Source organism: Mesoplodon densirostris, chromosome 20, assembly GCF_025265405.1.
Source record: "Mesoplodon densirostris isolate mMesDen1 chromosome 20, mMesDen1 primary haplotype, whole genome shotgun sequence".
NCBI classification, from domain to species: domain Eukaryota; kingdom Metazoa; phylum Chordata; class Mammalia; order Artiodactyla; family Ziphiidae; genus Mesoplodon; species Mesoplodon densirostris.
The window spans coordinates 13392485-13409436 of NC_082680.1; the positions used below are offsets into that span (position 1 = coordinate 13392485).

The 16952-nt window shown below is 40.1% G+C and overlaps 1 protein-coding gene across 4 annotated transcripts in view; it reads left to right on the forward strand.

The window, feature by feature from the left end:
• Positions 1 to 16952, forward strand: part of SNX25 (sorting nexin 25) — a 121938-nt gene that overhangs the window by 32848 nt on the left and 72138 nt on the right. For all 4 annotated transcript variants that reach the window (XM_060085816.1, XM_060085815.1, XM_060085814.1 and 1 more), the window contains exons 4-5: positions 2494 to 2666; positions 3804 to 3990. In XM_060085816.1, coding sequence (XP_059941799.1) covers positions 2494 to 2666; positions 3804 to 3990 — 360 coding nt within the window. The remainder of the gene's footprint in view (positions 1 to 2493; positions 2667 to 3803; positions 3991 to 16952) is intronic.

Sequence of the window (16952 nt, forward strand, 5' to 3'; positions counted from 1 at the left end):
AACTCCACTACAACTTGTGAGAATGAAAAAGACATATGGAAGTTTTGTGTTACTATGAATATGGTTTTGACCTCACAGATTCCCTGAAAGTGTCTTGGGGACACACAGGAGCCTATAGACCACCCTGGGGAAACCATTGTTTTTAGAGAAAGTAACTTCCAATAAGGGGGTATGTGAACTTATAAGGAAAGCAGAGAAATAGGACTCTTGGGTTACCTCCATGGAGTCTCAAAAGCTTAGCTTCTGCTTCCGAGTGTTCAGAATCTAATTTGCTGTGGTATATGCCTGGTGGATACTGTCAAAGATTTGTTTGAATTCAGTCAGTGGAAGCTCATTTTAAAGTATTTAAATTATGGTTCAGTAGAGGACAGTATTTTATTGTTATTATTAGTTTTTGGCCACGCTGCTCGGCATGTGGGATCTTAGCCCCCCAACCAGGGATGGAACCTGCGCCCCCCTGCACTGGAAGTGTGGAGTCTTAACCACTGGACCACCAGGGAAGTCCCTACAGGACAGTATTTCAGATCATTGTTTTATTCCAGTTAGAAGACTGCTGAATTTAGGTTTGGGAGAGAAGCAAGTGGTTAGAGAAACTTAGTGTTTTTATGATTATCTGATTTCAACATGAGAATATATTTTTCACTGAGACATTTATTTTTCCAGCTTCTGAAATTACTGCTTTTGTGGATAATATAAAGATACTGTGATGAGTAAGCATCAGAATAATAGAAACAGAGAATTGATTCCATTTTAGAAGCTCCTTTCCTGTGGAATTCCAGTTTTCTCGTGCCAAGGGTACACTTAGGCTATGCCTAGAAGCTTCTAGTTGATGATTCTTATTAAAGGAAAAAAAAATCTACCATTGTTCTCTGACATTATGGATATTTGAAAAAGCGCCAATAGGTCACTAGTGTTTTGCATATAGATGATCGTGCCCTGGAGGTGAATGCTGGGGACCTAATATCTGATTGTACATCACCTTCTACAAATCACACAGTGAGACTGGCAGAAACCTAGGCTCGATGGTTATCTCGGTACTTGCCTGCCCCAGGTAAACAGTGCCCTCGCCCTGGAAGTCACCGTTGGTGTACACGTTTCCACGGGCTGCAAAATGACTGTGGCAGCCAGGAAGCACCCAATTGAGTTGGCCACTATCAGGCAAGAGAATAATAAATTGCATTAATAAAAGCAACACATCCTCTGGTTGACTGTCAGGCAACTGTGTGAGGCAGTTTTCCGGTCGGCCTGTATTTATTTCCCAGCTGACGTTCTGTTGGCTGCTTTAAGCCAATCCAGATCACACTTAATTTTTGCCTCTGCTTCCTCGTCCTTTGCCCCATCTGTCTTGTCCCAGCATGTTTCAGGAAAACCTAAAGAAGATTCTTTTTATGCTGTTACATCAATGGCATCTTTAATTTCACAGCCTCCTTTTTACAATCTGTGCATTTTGTTTACTGGTCAAGCACAGGCATGTTGTTTAAGGCACAAAATAGTGCTTGTTTTCACATATATTTCTTCTGTGTCTCTGAAATTTATTTCCTTTTCACTTTAACAATCTCTGACTGTGGTGTAGCGTTAAAGAGTCTGGACTTGAGAGTCAGACAGAACAGGACTTGAGAGTTATTTCTACCAGTTATCACCTCTGTGACTTTGGACTGTTCACGTAATCATTCCTTAATACTCTCATCTATAAAATGGTGATGATGATACCTACTTCTAGATGTGGGTGGGAAGATTAAATAATACTGCACGTATGAAGTGTATTGAAGGCTAATGTCCTCTTGCTCACTCACGGCATGAGAACCCAGAGGTAAGTACTAGTAGTTGGAGTAAACAAGTGGCGGATCCACACTGACAGGGGGACGCTGCCAGGAGCTGGTGACCCTGGTTTAATGCTTTGTTAGATTTTTTTTGTTTTTTGGAGAAATGAAGCTACAGATCACATTTGGGGAGAGAGCTAGGAGACTTAAAAATAATCTAGTTAAAGAGCTACTCACCCCTTTCTAGATTGTTGCTGTGACTTGGGAGTCGTGTATGAGGGCTGATGCTACTTAAGGTTGGAAATACCGAAAGGCCATGCATTTGCATTTTTCCAGGTTAGTCTGTGGTTGAGAAAATTATTGACTGTTGATATAGTCAAAGAGTGGACATAGTTATTAAAACTGTTGCGTTGCCCATTTGAAATTTTTTTTTTTTTTTTTTTGCGGTACGCGGGCCTCTCACTGTTGTGGCCTCTCCCGTTGCGGAGCACAGGCTCCGGACGTGCAGGCTCAGCAGCCATGGCTCACGGGCCCAGCCGCTCCACGGCATGTGGGATCTTCCCGGACCGGGGCAGGAACCCATGTCCCCTGCATTGGCAGGCGGACTCTCAATCACTGTGCCACCAGGGAAGCCCCATTTGAAATATTTTTTTACCTAATGGTACATAACCAAACTGTTTCCAGAAACGTCTTTCCTTCCCTTTCCCTCTCTTCATGTATTTATTTTTTTCAGAAATGAAGAACAGCCGAGACCTTTTGTGTTGCATGCATTCTTGAGGAACTCAGATGATGAAGTAAGATTTCTACAAACGTGTTCTCGGGTTCTGGTGTTTTGTCTCCTCCCCTCAAAGGATGTCCAGTCTCTCAGCTTACGCATAATGCTCGCAGAAATTCTCACAGCAAAAGGTAGACTTTCATAAGTAATTGATATTACTAATGCGGTACTTGTGCAAGCTAACATGCTACATACGAATGTGATAACACTTATATGACACCTATGCCGACCTTGTATACTGTGGGACATATGGGAATTAAAGTATTTTCAAAAGGTCAGGTTTAAATGTCACTCAAAGAAGGCATTGCTTGGCCCTACGTGATAAACAGATGTTTCATATAACATATTACCAAATACATAGTCCACTCTGCTGTTTATAACAGGCAACCAGTCCTTATGCCCACCACAGTGTAGCATCCATTTGGGATAGATTTTGAGTTACCCAGGCCAGTTATGTGCTTTATGAAAGACTTATCTGTACTCAAACTCTAGTATGCATTTGCTTAAAATACCTTTGCTTCAGTATTCATTGACAATGCCTATATGTAACTTAGAGTAAATAAAAGAGGAACTGTACCACAAAATAATGTGGTTATTAGAAAAAAAGTATATCCAAGGAAATGCTTAGCTAGGATAAGAAAAAATGGAAGAAAATATCATCTAAGAGAAACTTTTCCTATCTCAGAATCTCAAACAGATAACGTTGTGTTTGATATGCAGTGATTTAATATCTCATTTATTATCTCAGGATTAGCCAGCTGTACCCATTAGCTGATATAGCCAACCACAGAGAAAAGGGGAACTTTTTAACCTAAAGTTAGTAGGATGAATCTGTCATAGTGTCATTGACTTTTTTTAAACAACTTCCTCCCTGAGGTCTGTTTCACCAGTTGGGAGAATGTTAACTTTCATCTTTTGGCAGACAAAACATATTGAGCCTTATAAAAGAAATCAAAGGAAAAAAATGAATGTACTTAATTTTGATAGCTTTGTTAACAACTTGGGTTCCAAATGGCTTTCTTCCATTATTCTTTTACATGTAACTCATTTGTTAAAACAACCACTTGGTTGTAGCCATAACTAGTAGCAAACCCAGAGGGATGGGTGGCTGTGTGTGTGGGGGTGTGTGTGGGTGTGTGTGTGTGTCTGTGGCCCATGTGGGTAGTTTTTAAATGTTTCCCAGATGTAGTTTCAATTATATAACATGAAAGCAGTTCCTTTAAAGGAGAATACCCTTTTTAAGTGGTGCTCTCTTCTTTGTCCCACAGTCTTAAAGCCAGTAGTGGAGTTACTTAGTAATCCAGATTACATTAACCAGATGTTGCTTGCCCAGTTGGAGCACAGAGAACAGATGAATGAACATCACAAGAGAGCCTACACCTATGCTCCCTCCTATGAGGAGTTCATCAAGCTTATTAACAGCAACTCTGATGTTGAGTTCCTGAAGCAACTAAGGTATTTGGTCTTTAATTATAGCATGACAGTGCCACTGATTATCCTCCTCTACCTAGTTAGGTAAAAAGAAAAAAAAATTGTGGTTGTCAGGGAAGCAGGAATAAAGGAAGTCCATAAAACTTACTAATCAGTAACAGCAAAATTTATACAGCTTCTCCCTTGGCAGTGGAATTCGTTCAAAGTATCATGTTTTTAAATAATTAGGTTATAATAGAAAGCTGTTCAGTTGTTAGAACCTGCGTAGCTGCTCAGATGCTTACCTTGGAAAAGCAGTGGAAGGAAATAGTGTTTTTTGGGGGTTTTTTTAAAGGATAATTTTAAAATTTTTATTTATTTATTTATTTTTGGCCACATTGGGTCTTCGTTGCTGCGCGCAGGCTTTCTGTAGTTGAGGCGAGCCGGGGCTACTCTTTCTTGCAGTGCACGGGCTTCTTATAGTGGTGGCTTCTCTTGTTGCGGAGCACGAGCTCTAGGTGTGCGGGCTTCAGTAGTTGTGGCACACAGGCCTCAGTAGTTGTGGCTCGCTGACTCTAGAGTGCAGGCTCAGTAGTTGTGGCGCACGGGCTTAGTTGCTTCACAGCACGTGGGATCTTCCCGGACCAGGGCTCAAATCCATGTCCCTTGTGTTGGCAGGTGGATTCTTAACCACTGCACCACCAGGGAAGCCCAATGCTGTGTTTTTAAAATTACAATGTAGACCATTCGTGTTGATTTTCATTTTTCTTAGAAAATACAGAGGCCCAGGTTTGGGAATAAAGGGTTCTTGACTAATTGTTTTGAGAAAACACATTTGAAGTATACCCCAGGAATCTAATTTATAGGGGAGTTCAGTCTCCTTTACGGTACTTGAGATATTTTTAGGGGTGAGTGTGTGTGTTTATTTTTAATTTTTAAAATACAGGTTATACATATACAGTATGATTATATAGTATTGTGTAGTTTGTGGATTTTCTAGGCTTCTGTTTCTCTAGTTACCCTTCTGTTTTAGTGTCCCCAAATAAGCATTCATGGGAAGAAAGGAAACTCTGGCCTGTCAGTTTTGCTTTTGATAGGTAATTTTTGTAAGTCTCTGATGGAAAAGTAAAATATTGGCTGAAATTGGGTCTTTGCACTGTTTGAGGGCTTTGGACTTGCCACATTTGCCCCTGAACCAGGGTCAACATTAAAGTGAGTTATGCTGCTACATTTTCTAATCTGAATAATACACCCTCTAAGAAGTACACACTGTGGATGCCTCTGTGTTCTCGTAAACTGTGCTGTACCTTAATCTAGGTCCCACAAATGTATAATGATGGGTTCGATTGTATGACTTTGTTTACAAGTAATTTAATTCTTGTGAGATATAGTCTCTGAAGATTTCAATCATGTTTCTCTTTCCATTCATAATCTTGAATAGGCTCTATGGTACTTATTTATTATAGATTTGTGATTATTTATGTCTGAATCTAGAAATTCCTTTTTCATAATTGTGACGCTTGAGCTGACAGAGAACCCAAGAGCCAGTATTCCAAGTTTGGTACCTGAGGCTTACAGGTCACATCTGCTCAAAGATCATCCTTACTGTGGCTTCCTCTGACTCCTTTTGAAGTGTCATTCCACAGAAAGTGAAAGAGCCCACAATGTCAGACACCCTTGTTGCCTCCTCATCGCCTTAAAATTCTCAACACAACAACACACACACACCAAGATCTGGTTCTAGAGACGCTGTTCAAACTTATACTCTAATATTCCTCTCCCTGGTGCTTTTTTTTTTTTTTTTTTTTTTTTTGCGGTACGCGGGCCTCTCACTGTTGTGGCCTCTCCCATTGCGGAGCACAGGCTCCGGATGCGCAGGCTCAGCGGCCATAGCTCACAGGCCCAGCCACTCCGGGGCATGTGGGATCTTCCCGGACCGGGGCACGAACCCGTGTCCCCTGCACCGGCAGGCGGACTCTCAACCACTGCACCACCAAGGAAGCCCTCCCTGGTGCTTTTATAATATTGTTCCCAGATGTGCTGTGTGTGTTGTGACCAAGGTAATGTGATGACCACGCTCCATGGAGTTACAATTTCCTCCTAAGACGGTTTATGAGCAGGTGATACCTCACGTTGATAAATTGTGGGTGTATTGAATTCCTGAGCATTTTCCTCTGCCATACAGTCTCTTCACAATAAGGTCAGACATGGACCATTTGAAAACTCCACGGAAGTTTAAGATAACAATCTAGAATCAGTAGTGGCAGATACTTAAGTGAATCAGTATTCATTCTTCTTCCAGACTTGTAGCATGAGTGTTCTATTTTCTGAACCAAACAAAAGATTCCAGCACTGCACACATGGTGACATAGTTAATGGTGTAACAAAAAGGCGCCAAAAGACATCTTTTGATCAGAACTAATTATTTTGAATGATCAGCTATTGGTACTCTAGCACCATCTGTCATTTTGTATCTGAGCACAGTTCCTCTATTATGAGTGGATCTTGGTAAGAATTAATGGTTTATCTTCTTTAAAATGTACTAGCGAAAGTCTCCAGACTATTTGAAATACTATGAATGTCTTAATGTTGGCAGTTTGTCATCGAGGAGGTAAAGAAGTAGCTCAGCAAGAACTGCCTTTTAGAAGAACAGAAGCATGGTATCTACTGTCCCATGATGATTGGACAGCCTGCTTTTGTCACAGTCGGAGTGTTATGGATTGCCCTCACTGTGTGGCAGAAGATTAGACTAGAAGTGCTGCATAATCATTTTCCCCTTTCCCTCTCATATGTGATGGAACAAAAACAGTATAAGCACTTAAATCTTTTTTGACATCACTTCCTCTCGATCACACTGAAGGGTAGCCCACTGGGGGTCCCGGGAAGCAGGCCCTCTGTTGAGCGCTGGGAGACTTAAGGGACAGTAGACAAGCTGAACTAAAGAGTGGCTTTTTCAAAAATTGAGATATAAGTCACATACCGTAGAATTCACAATTTTAAAGTGGACAGTTCCGTGGTTTTTAGTGTATTCAAAGGCCGTGCAACCATACCCACTAATTCCAGACTAGTTTCATCACCCTAAAAAGAAACCTTATATCATTTCCCATTCTTCTCCTCCCCCCCAGCCTTTGGGAACCACTCATGTGCTTTCTGCCTCAGTAGATTTGCCTATTCTGGACATTTCATGTAAATGGAATCATACAATATGTGTCCTTTTGTGTCTGGCTTCTTTCACTCAGCATAATGTTTTCGAGGTTCATCCATGTTGCCATATATATCAGTACTCCATTTTTTTGGCTGAATACCATTCCACTGTATGAATATACCACATTTTGTTTATCCATTTATCAGTTAGTGGAACATTTAGGTTGTTGCACTTTGAAGAATGCCTTTTGAATGATCATTGAGCATCTTCAGCAGTACTATCAGTGACTGCTGATAAATGAGACTAAAATAAAGTGTTGCAGGTTCCTAACCTCTTCCTCTCACCACCTCCCCTCACTCTAAATACCTGCCACCAACAGGGAGTTTTGGAGTACAGACACCAGGAAGGGGTGTTCGTTTAGTGCATTATTCCTTTTCCACATATTGTCTTCTCTTTTGTGTCCTCCACCCTACTGTTAGAAACACCTTACTTTAGGTTTCAATGGGGAGAACACTTGCAGGTACTTTGGTGATTAGACAAACTCTTTTTTTTTTTTTTTTTTTTTGCGGTATGCGGGCCTCTCACTGTTGTGGCCTCTCCCGTTGCGGAGCACAGGCTCCGGACGCACAGGCCCAGCGGCCATGGCTCACGGGCCCAGCCGCTCCGCGGCATATGGGATCCTCCCAGACCGGGGCACGAACCCGTATCCCCTGCATCGGCAGGCGGACTCTTAACCACTGCGCCACCAGGGAGGCCCTAGACAAACTCTTAAAGTGCCTTGTCTGTTAGAAGCACAAAGAATCCATTCTCAGATTTAATTAAGTGCATGTGATGACCTATTCTTCTGACCTCCATCCCTTTATAAGCTTTCAGTTCCTCATGTAAATCTTGGGAAGTATGTTGATAACTTCCTTTAGACAGGCTGCAAAATTCTCTTGTAACGAGGGGCATGAACTTCTTCAAAGAGTCAAATGCGCCTGGCAACATCAGCTCTGGGATCGTAATCCTGAAGAATGTATAGTCTTCCTCAACAAGCTTGGCAAAGAACCTTAGGAGAAAATACTGTGAAAGGCATTTTTGTCAAAGGCATTTTTGTCAATGATAGATACACACATCCAGAGTTGCTCTCTGTATACTTGTGTAAATAGTGCATTGTCCTGGGGCATCTTTCCTGGATCTGTGACCACGAGGCAGTTCCTTGGGCATTGCTTTATTGTGACAGTTTAGGTAGTTCTCTTTCATATGGCACTGGTATATCTTTTGTCCTTGGGGTGGTTGTCCCTATTCATTGTATCTGAGGCACAGATCTGAGGACTAATTTTTACTCCGTGCTTCTTGCACTAGAGAGGCTGCCAGGAACAACTCTGTGATGGCAGAGATTGATCTTTTTGCTCAAAGAGTAGGTGCTGCTGCATAAATAATCTTGTTACTTGGCTACTTACTGTTCACCTGATTTAAAAAAATTGCCCTCTATTTAAGGGTCAGTTCTGCTCACTCGTATTGACAGGCAGCATTGCTTTTTATCAGACTTCTGTCTAAAACCCACGTTGATGAGGCCTGTCAGCCACATAGCATGAATGGAGCTGCTTCCTTCAGTCATAGTTTCAACTGTTCTGTCCTTTTTCTGGTACAGTTAGAGTCCTCTGCCCTCCGACTTTATTAGGGTTTTAGGTCATTATCTTCAAATTGCTCTCAGTAAAATTTTGGGGTAGGCTGCATAAGCCAGGGAGTGCATCTTATTTAGACTAAGTGAAACCATTCACTTTTATTTTATACATATTTGGGAGTTAGATGAATGTTTTCTAAAGGAAATAGTCATTCAGCTCTGCCAGGCTGGAGTGCATTAAAAATAAACAAACAACAACAACAACAAACCCTTAAAGGTGCTATTTGTAATTCTGCAGTAGTTGTTTTCTCTGAGCGAGCATGAGATCTTTTCACAGTAGGACTATAAAGCTAGAAATATGTCCTTCAGGTATACTGTTAGTGGGGTTTTTGTTTTAACACCTTTATTGGAGTATAATTGTTTTACATTGCTGTGTTAGTTTGTGCTGTATAACAAAGTGAATCAGCTATACGTATACTTATATCCCCGTATCCCCTCCCTCTTGCGTCTCCCTCCCACCCTCCCTATCCCACCCCTCTAGGTGGTCACAAAGCACCGAGCTGATCTCCCTGTGCTATGCGGCTGCTTCCCACTAGCTATCTATTTTACATTTGGTAGTGTATATAAGTCCATGCCATTCTCTCACTTCGTCCCAGCTGACCCCTCCCCCTCCCCATGTCCTCAAGTCCATTCTCTACATCTGCGTCTTGTTACCTGTCCTGCCCCTAGGTTCTTCAGAACCATTTTTTTTTTTTAGGTTCCATATATATGTGTTAGCGTACGGTATTTGTTTTGCTCTTTCTGACTTACTTCACTCTGTATGACAGATTCTAGGTCCATCCACCTCACTACAAATAACTCAATTTCGTTTCTTTTTATGGCAGGGTAACATTCCATTGTATATATGTGCCACGTCTTCTTTATCCATTTGTCTGTCGATGGGCATTTAGGTTGCTTCCATGACCTGGCTATAGTAAATAGTGCAGCAATGAACATTGGGGTGTATGTGTCTTTTTGAATTATGGTTTTCTGAGGGTATATGTCCAGTAGTGGGATTGCTGTGTCATATGGTAGTTCTATTTTTGTTTTTTTAAGGAACCTCCATACTGTTCTCCATAGTGACTGTATCAATTTACATTCCTACCAACAGTGTAGGAGGGTTCCCTTTTCTGCACACCCTCTCCAGCATTTATTATTTGTAGATTTTTTTAAAAATTAAATTTAATTAATTAATTTATTTATTTATTTCTGGCTGCGTTGGGTCTTCATTGCTGCACGCGGGCTTTTCTCTGGTTGCAGTGAGCAGGGGCCACTCTTCGTTACGGTGCCTGGGCTTCTCATTGCGGTGGCTTCTTTTGTTGTGGAGCACGGGCCCTAGGTGCGCGGGCTTCAGTAGTTGTGGCATGTGGGCTCAGGAGTTGTGGCTCACAGGCTCTAGAGAGCAGGCTCAGTAGTTGTGGCATATGGGCTTTGTTGCTGCCGTGGCACGTGGGATCTTCCCGGACTAGGGCTCGAACCTGTGTCCCCAGTTGGCAGGCGGATTCTTAACCACTGCGCTCCCAGGGAAGCCCTGTTTGTAGATTTTTTGTTGATGGCCATTCTGACCAGCGTGAGCTGATACCTCATTGTAGTTTTGATTTGCATTTCTCTAATGATTGATGATGTTGAGCATCCCTTCATGGGTTTGTTGGCAATCTGTATATCTTCTTTGGAGAAATGTCGATTTAGGTCTTCTCATTTTTGGATTGGGTTGTTTGTTTTTTTGATATTGAGCTGCATGAGCTGCTTGTATATTTTGGAGATTAATTCTTTGTCAGTTGCTTCATTTGCAAATATTTCCTCGCATTCTGAGGATTGTCTTTTCGTCTTGTTTATGGTTTCCTTTGCTGTGCAAAAGATTTTAAGTTTCATTAGGTCCCATTTGTTTATTTTTATTTTTATTTCCATTTCTCTAAGAGGTGGGTCAGAAAGGATCTTGCTGTGATTTATGCCATAGAGTGTTCTGCCTATGTTTTCCTGTAAGGGTTTTATAGTGTCTGGCCTTACATTTAGGTCTTTAATCCATTTTGAGTTTATTTTGGTGTATGGTGTTAGGGAGTGTTCTAATTTCATTCTTTTACATGTAGCTGTCCAGTTTTCCCAGCACCACTTATTGAAGAGGCTGTCTTTTCTCCACTGTATATTCTTGCCTCCTTTATCAAAGATAAGGTGACCATGTGCGTGGGTTTATCTCTGGGCTTTCTGTCCTGTTCCATTGATCTATATTTCTTTGTTTGTGCCAGTACCATACTGTCTTGATTACTGTTGCTTTGTAGTGTAGTCTGAAGTCAGGAAGCCTGATCCCTCAACTCCGTTTTTCTCTCTCAGGATTGGTTTAGCTATTCGGGGTCTTTTGTGTTTCCATACAAATTGTGAAATTTTTTGTTCTAGTTTTGTGAAAAATGCCATTGGTAGTTTGATAGGGATTACACTGAATCTGTAGGTTGCTTTGGGTAGTATAGTTGTTTTCATAATGTTGATTTTTCCAATCCAAGAACATGGTATATCTCTCCATCTGTTTGTATCATCTTTAATTTCTTTCATCAGTTTCTTGTAGTTTTCTGCATACAGGTCTTCTGTCTCCACTGGTAGGTTTATTCCTAGGTATTTTATTCTTTTTCTTGCAGTGGTAAATAGGAGTGTTTCCTTAATTTCTCTTTCAGATTTTTCATCATTAGTGTATAGGAATGCAAGAGATTTCTATGCATTAATTTTGTATCCTGCTAGTTTACCAAATTCATTGATTAGCTCTAATAGTTTTCTGGTAGCATCTTTTGGATTCTCTGTATAGTATCATGTCATCTGCAAACAGTGACAGTTTTTCTTCTTCTTTTCCAATTTGGGTTCCTTTCATTTCTTTTTCTTCTCTGATTGCTGTGGCTAAAACTTGGAAAACTATGTTGAATAATAGTGGTGAGAGTGGGCAGCCTTGTCTTGTTCCTGATCTTAGTGGAAATGGTTTCAGTTTTTCACCATTGAGAACGATGTTGGCTGTGGGTTTGTCATATATATGGCCTTTATTATATTGATGTAAGTTCCCTGTATGCCTACTTTCTGGAGGGTTTTTATAATAAATGGGTGTTGAATTTTGTCAAAAGCTTTTTCTGCATCTGTTGAGATGATCATATGGTTTTTATCCTTCAGTTTGTTAGTATGGTGTATCACATTGATTGATTTGCGTATATTGAAGAATCCTTCCATTCCTGGGATAAACCCCACTTGATCATGGTGTATGATCCTTTTAATGTGCTGTTGGATTCTGTTTGCTAGTATTTTGTTGAGGATTTTTGCATTGATATTCATCAGTGATATTGGCCTGTAGTTTTCTTTTTTTGTGATATCTTTGTCTGGTTTTGGTATCAGGGTGATGGTGGCCTTGTAGAATGAGTTTGGGAGTGTTCCTCCCTCTGCTATATTTTGGAAGAGTTTGAGAAGGATAGGTGTTAGCTCTCCTGTAAATGTTTGATTGAATTCGCCTGTGAAGCCATCTGGTCCTGGACTTTTGTTTGTTGGAAGATTTTTAGTCACAGTTTCAATTTCAGTGCTTGTGATTGGTCTATTTATATTTTCTATTTCTTCCTGGTTCAGTCTCAGAAGGTTCTGCTTTTCTAAGAATTTGTCCATTTCTTCCAGGTTGTCCATTTTATTGGCATATAGTTGCTTGTATTAATCTCTCATGATCCTTTGTATTTCTGCAGTGTCAATTGTTACTTCACCTTTTTCATTTCTAATTCTGTTGACTTGAGTTTTCTCCCTTCTTTTTTCTTTTTTTTTGTGGTACGCGGGACTCTCACTGCTGTGGCCTCTCCCATTGCGGAGCACAGGCTCCGGACGCTCAGGCTCAGCAGCCATGGCTCACGGGCCCAGCCGCTCCACGGCATGTGGGATCCTCCCGGACCAGGGCACAAACCTGTGTCCCCTGCATTGGCAGGCAGACTCTCAACCACTGCTCCAACAGGGAAGCCCGCTCCCTTATTTTCTGGATGAGTCTGGCTAATGGTTTATCAATTTTGTTTATCTTCTCAAAGAACCAACTTTTAGTTTTATTGATCTTTGCTATCGTTTCCTTCATTTCTTTTTCATTTATTTCTGATCTGATGTTTATGATTTCTTTCCTTCTGCTAACTTTGGGGTTTTTTGTTCTTTCTTTAATCGCTTTAGGTGTAAGGTTAGGTTGTTTATTTGAGATGTTTCTTGTTTCTTGAGGTAGGATTGTATTGCTGTAAACTTCCTTCTTAGAACTGCTTTTGCTGCATCCTACAGGTTTTGGGTCGTTGTGTTTTCATTGTCATTTGTTTCTAGGTATTTTTTGATTTCCTCTTTGATTTCTTCAGTGACCTCTTGGTTATTGAGTAGTGTGTTGTTTAGCCTCCATGTATTTGTATTTTTTACAGATTTTTTCCCTGTAATTGATATCTAGTCTCATAGCATTGTGGTCAGAAAAGATACTTGATACAATTTCAATTTTCTTAAATTTACCAAGACTTGATTTGTGACCCAGGATATGATCTATCCTGGAGAATGTTCCATGAGCATTTGAGAAGAAAGTGTATTCTGTTATTTTTGGATGGAATGTCCTATAAATATCAATTAAGTCCATCTTGTTTAATGTGTCATTTAAAGCTTGTGTTTCCTTATTTATTTTCATTTTGGTTGATCTGTCCATTGGTGAAAGTGGGGTGTTAAAGTCCCCTACTATTATTGTGTTACTGTTGATTTCCCCTTTTATGGCTGCTAGCATTTGCCTTATGTATTGAGGTGCTCCTATGTTGGGTGCATAAATATTTACAATTGTTATATCTTCTTCTTGGATTGATCCCTTGATCATTATGTAGTGTCCTTCTTTGTCTCTGGTAATAGTCTTTATTTTAAAGTCTATTTTGTCTGATATGAGAATTGCTACTCGAGCTTTCTTTTGGTTTCCATTTGCATGGAATATCTTTTTCCATCCCCTCACTTTCAGTCTGTATGTGTCTCTAGGTCTGAAGTGGGTCTCTTGTAGATAGCATATATATGGGTCTTGTTTTGTATCCATTCAGTGAGCCTGTGTTTTTTTTTTTTTTTTTACAAATTTAATCAGTTATACATATACATATGTTCCCATATCCCCTCCCTTTTGCGTCTCCCTCCCACCCTCCCTATCCCACCCCTCCAGGCGGTCACAAAGAACCGAGCTGATCTCCCTGTGCTATGCGGCTGCTTCCCACTAGCTATCTACCTTACGTTTGGTAGTGTATATATGTCCATGCCGCTCTTTCACTTTGTCACAGCTTACCCTTCCCCCTCCCCATATCCTCAAGTCCATGCTCTAGTAGGTCTGTGTCTTTATTCCTGTCTTACCCCTATGTTCTTGATGAAATTTTTTTCTTAAATTCCATATATATGTGTCAGCATACAGTATTTGTCTTTCTCTTTCTGACTTACTTCACTCTGTATGACAGACTCTAGGTCCATCCACCTCATTACAAATAGCTCAATTTCATTTCTTTTTATGGCTGAGTAATATTCCATTGTATATATGTGCCACATCTTCTTTATCCATTCATCCGATGATGGACACTTAGGTTGTTTCCATCTCCGGGCTATTGTAAATAGGGCTGCTATGAACATTTTGGTACATGTCTCTTTTTGAATTATGGTTTTCTCAGGGTATATGCCCAGTAGTGGGATTGCTGGGTCATATGGTAGTTCTATTTGTAGTTTTTTAAGGAACCTCCATACCGTTCTCCATAGTGGCTGTACCAATTCACATTCCCACCAGCAGTGCAAGAGTGTTCCCTTTTTTCCACACCCTCTCCAGCATTTATTGTTTCTAGATTTTTTGATGATGGCCATTCTGACTGGTGTGAGATGATATCTCATTGTAGTTTTGATTTGCATTTCTCTAATGAGTAAAGATGTTGAGCATCCTTTCATGTGTTTGTTGGCTGTCTGTATATCTTCTGTGGAGAAATGTCTATTTAGGTCTTCTGCCCATTTTTGGATTGGGTTGTTTGTTTTTTTTGCTATTGAGCTGCATGAGCTGCTTATAAATTTTGGAGATTAATCCTTTGTCAGTTGCTTCATTTGCAAATATTTTCTCCCATTCTGAGGGTTGTCTTTTCGTCTTGTTTATGGTTTCCTTTGCTGTGCAAAAGCTTTTAAGTTTCATTAGGTCCCATGTGTTTATTTTTGTCTTTATTTCCATTTCTCTAGGAGGTGGGTCAAAAAGGATCTTGCTGTGATTTATGTCATAGAGTGTTCTGCCTATGTTTTCCTCTAGGAGTTTGATAGTGTCTGGCCTTACATTTAGGTCTTTAATCCATTTTGAGCTTATTTTTGTGTATGGTGTTAGGGAGTGATCTAATCTCATACTTTTACATGTCCCTGTCCAGTTTTCCCAGCACCACTTATTGAAGAGACTGTCCTTTCTCCACTGTACATTCCTGCCTCCTTTATCAAAGATAAGGTGACCATATGTCCGTGGGTTTATCTCTGGGCTTTCTATCCTGTTCCATTGATCTATCTTTCTGTTTTTGTGCCAGTACCATACTGTCTTGATTACTGTAGCTTTGTAGTATAGTCTGAAGTCAGGGAGCCTGATTCCTCCAGCTCCGTTTTTGGTTCTCAAGATTGCTTTGGCTATTCGGGGTCTTTTGTGTTTCCATACAAATTGTGAAATTTTTTGTTCTAGTTCTGTGAAAAATGCCATTGGTAGTTTGATAGGTATTGCATTGAATCTGTAGATTGCTTTGGGTAGTAGAGTCATTTTCACAATGTTGATTCTTCCAATCCAAGAACATGGTACATCTCTCCATCTATTTGTATCATCTTTAATTTCTTTCATCAGTGTCTTATAATTTTCTGCATACAGGTCTTTTGTCTCCTTAGGTAGGTTTATTCCTAGATATTTTATTCTTTTTGTTGCAATGGTAAATGGGAGTGTTTCCTTGATTTCACTTTCAGATTTTTCATCATTAGTATATAGGAATGCCAGAGATTTCTGTGCATTAATTTTGTATCCTGCAACTTTACCAAATTCATTGATTAGCTCTAGTAGTTTTCTGGTAGCATCTTTAGGATTCTCTATGTATAGTATCATGTCATCTGCAAACAGTGACAGCTTTACTTCTTCTTTTCCGATTTGGATTCCTTTTATTTCCTTTTCTTCTCTGATTGCTGTGGCTAAAACTTCCAAAACTAGGTTGAATAAGAGTGGTGAGAGTGGGCAACCTTGTCTTGTTCCTGATCTTAGTGGAAATGGTTTCAGTTTTTCACCATTGAGGACGATGCTGGCTGTGGGTTTGTCATATATGGCCTTTATTATGTTGAGGAAAGTTCCCTCTATGCCTACTTTCTGCAGGGTTTTTATCATAAATGGGTGTTGAATTTTGTCAAAAGCTTTCTCTGCATCTATTTAGATGATCATATGGTTTTTCTCCTTCAGTTTGTTAGTATGGTGTATCACAGTGATTGATTTGCATATATTGAAGAATCCTTGCATTCCTGGAATAAACCCCACTTGATCATGGTGTATGATCCTTTTAATGTGCTGTTGGATTCTGTTTGCTAGTATTTTGTTGAGGATTTTTCCATCTATGTTCATCAGTGATATTGGCCTGTAGTTTTCTTTCTTTGTGACATCCTTGTCTGGTTTTGGTATCAAGGTGATGGTGGCCTCGTAGAATGAGTTTGGGAGTGTTCCTCCCTCTGCTATATTTTGGAAGAGTTTGAGAAGGATAGGTGTTAGCTCTTCTCTAAATGCTTGATAGAATTCGCCTGTGAAGCCATCTGGTCCTGGGCTTTTGTTTGTTGGAAGATTTTTTATCACAGTTTCAATTTCAGTGCTTGTGATTGGTCTGTTCATATTTTCTATTTCTTCCTGATTCAGTCTTGGCAGGTTGTGCATTTCTAAGAATTTGTCCATTTCTTCCAGGTTGTCCATTTTATTGGCATAGAGTTGCTTATAGTAATCTCTCATGATCTTTTGTATTTCTGCAGTGTCAGTTGTTACTTCTCCTTTTTCATTTCTAATTCTATTGATTTGAGTCTTCTCCCTTTTTTTCTTGATGAGTCTGGCTAATGGTTTATCAATTTTGTTTATCTTCTCAAAGAACCAGCTTTTAGTTTTATTGATCTTTACTATCGTTTCCTTCATTTCTTTTTCATTTATTTCTGATCTGATTTTTATGATTTCTTTCCTTCTGCTAACTTTGGGATGTTTTTGTTCTTCTTTCT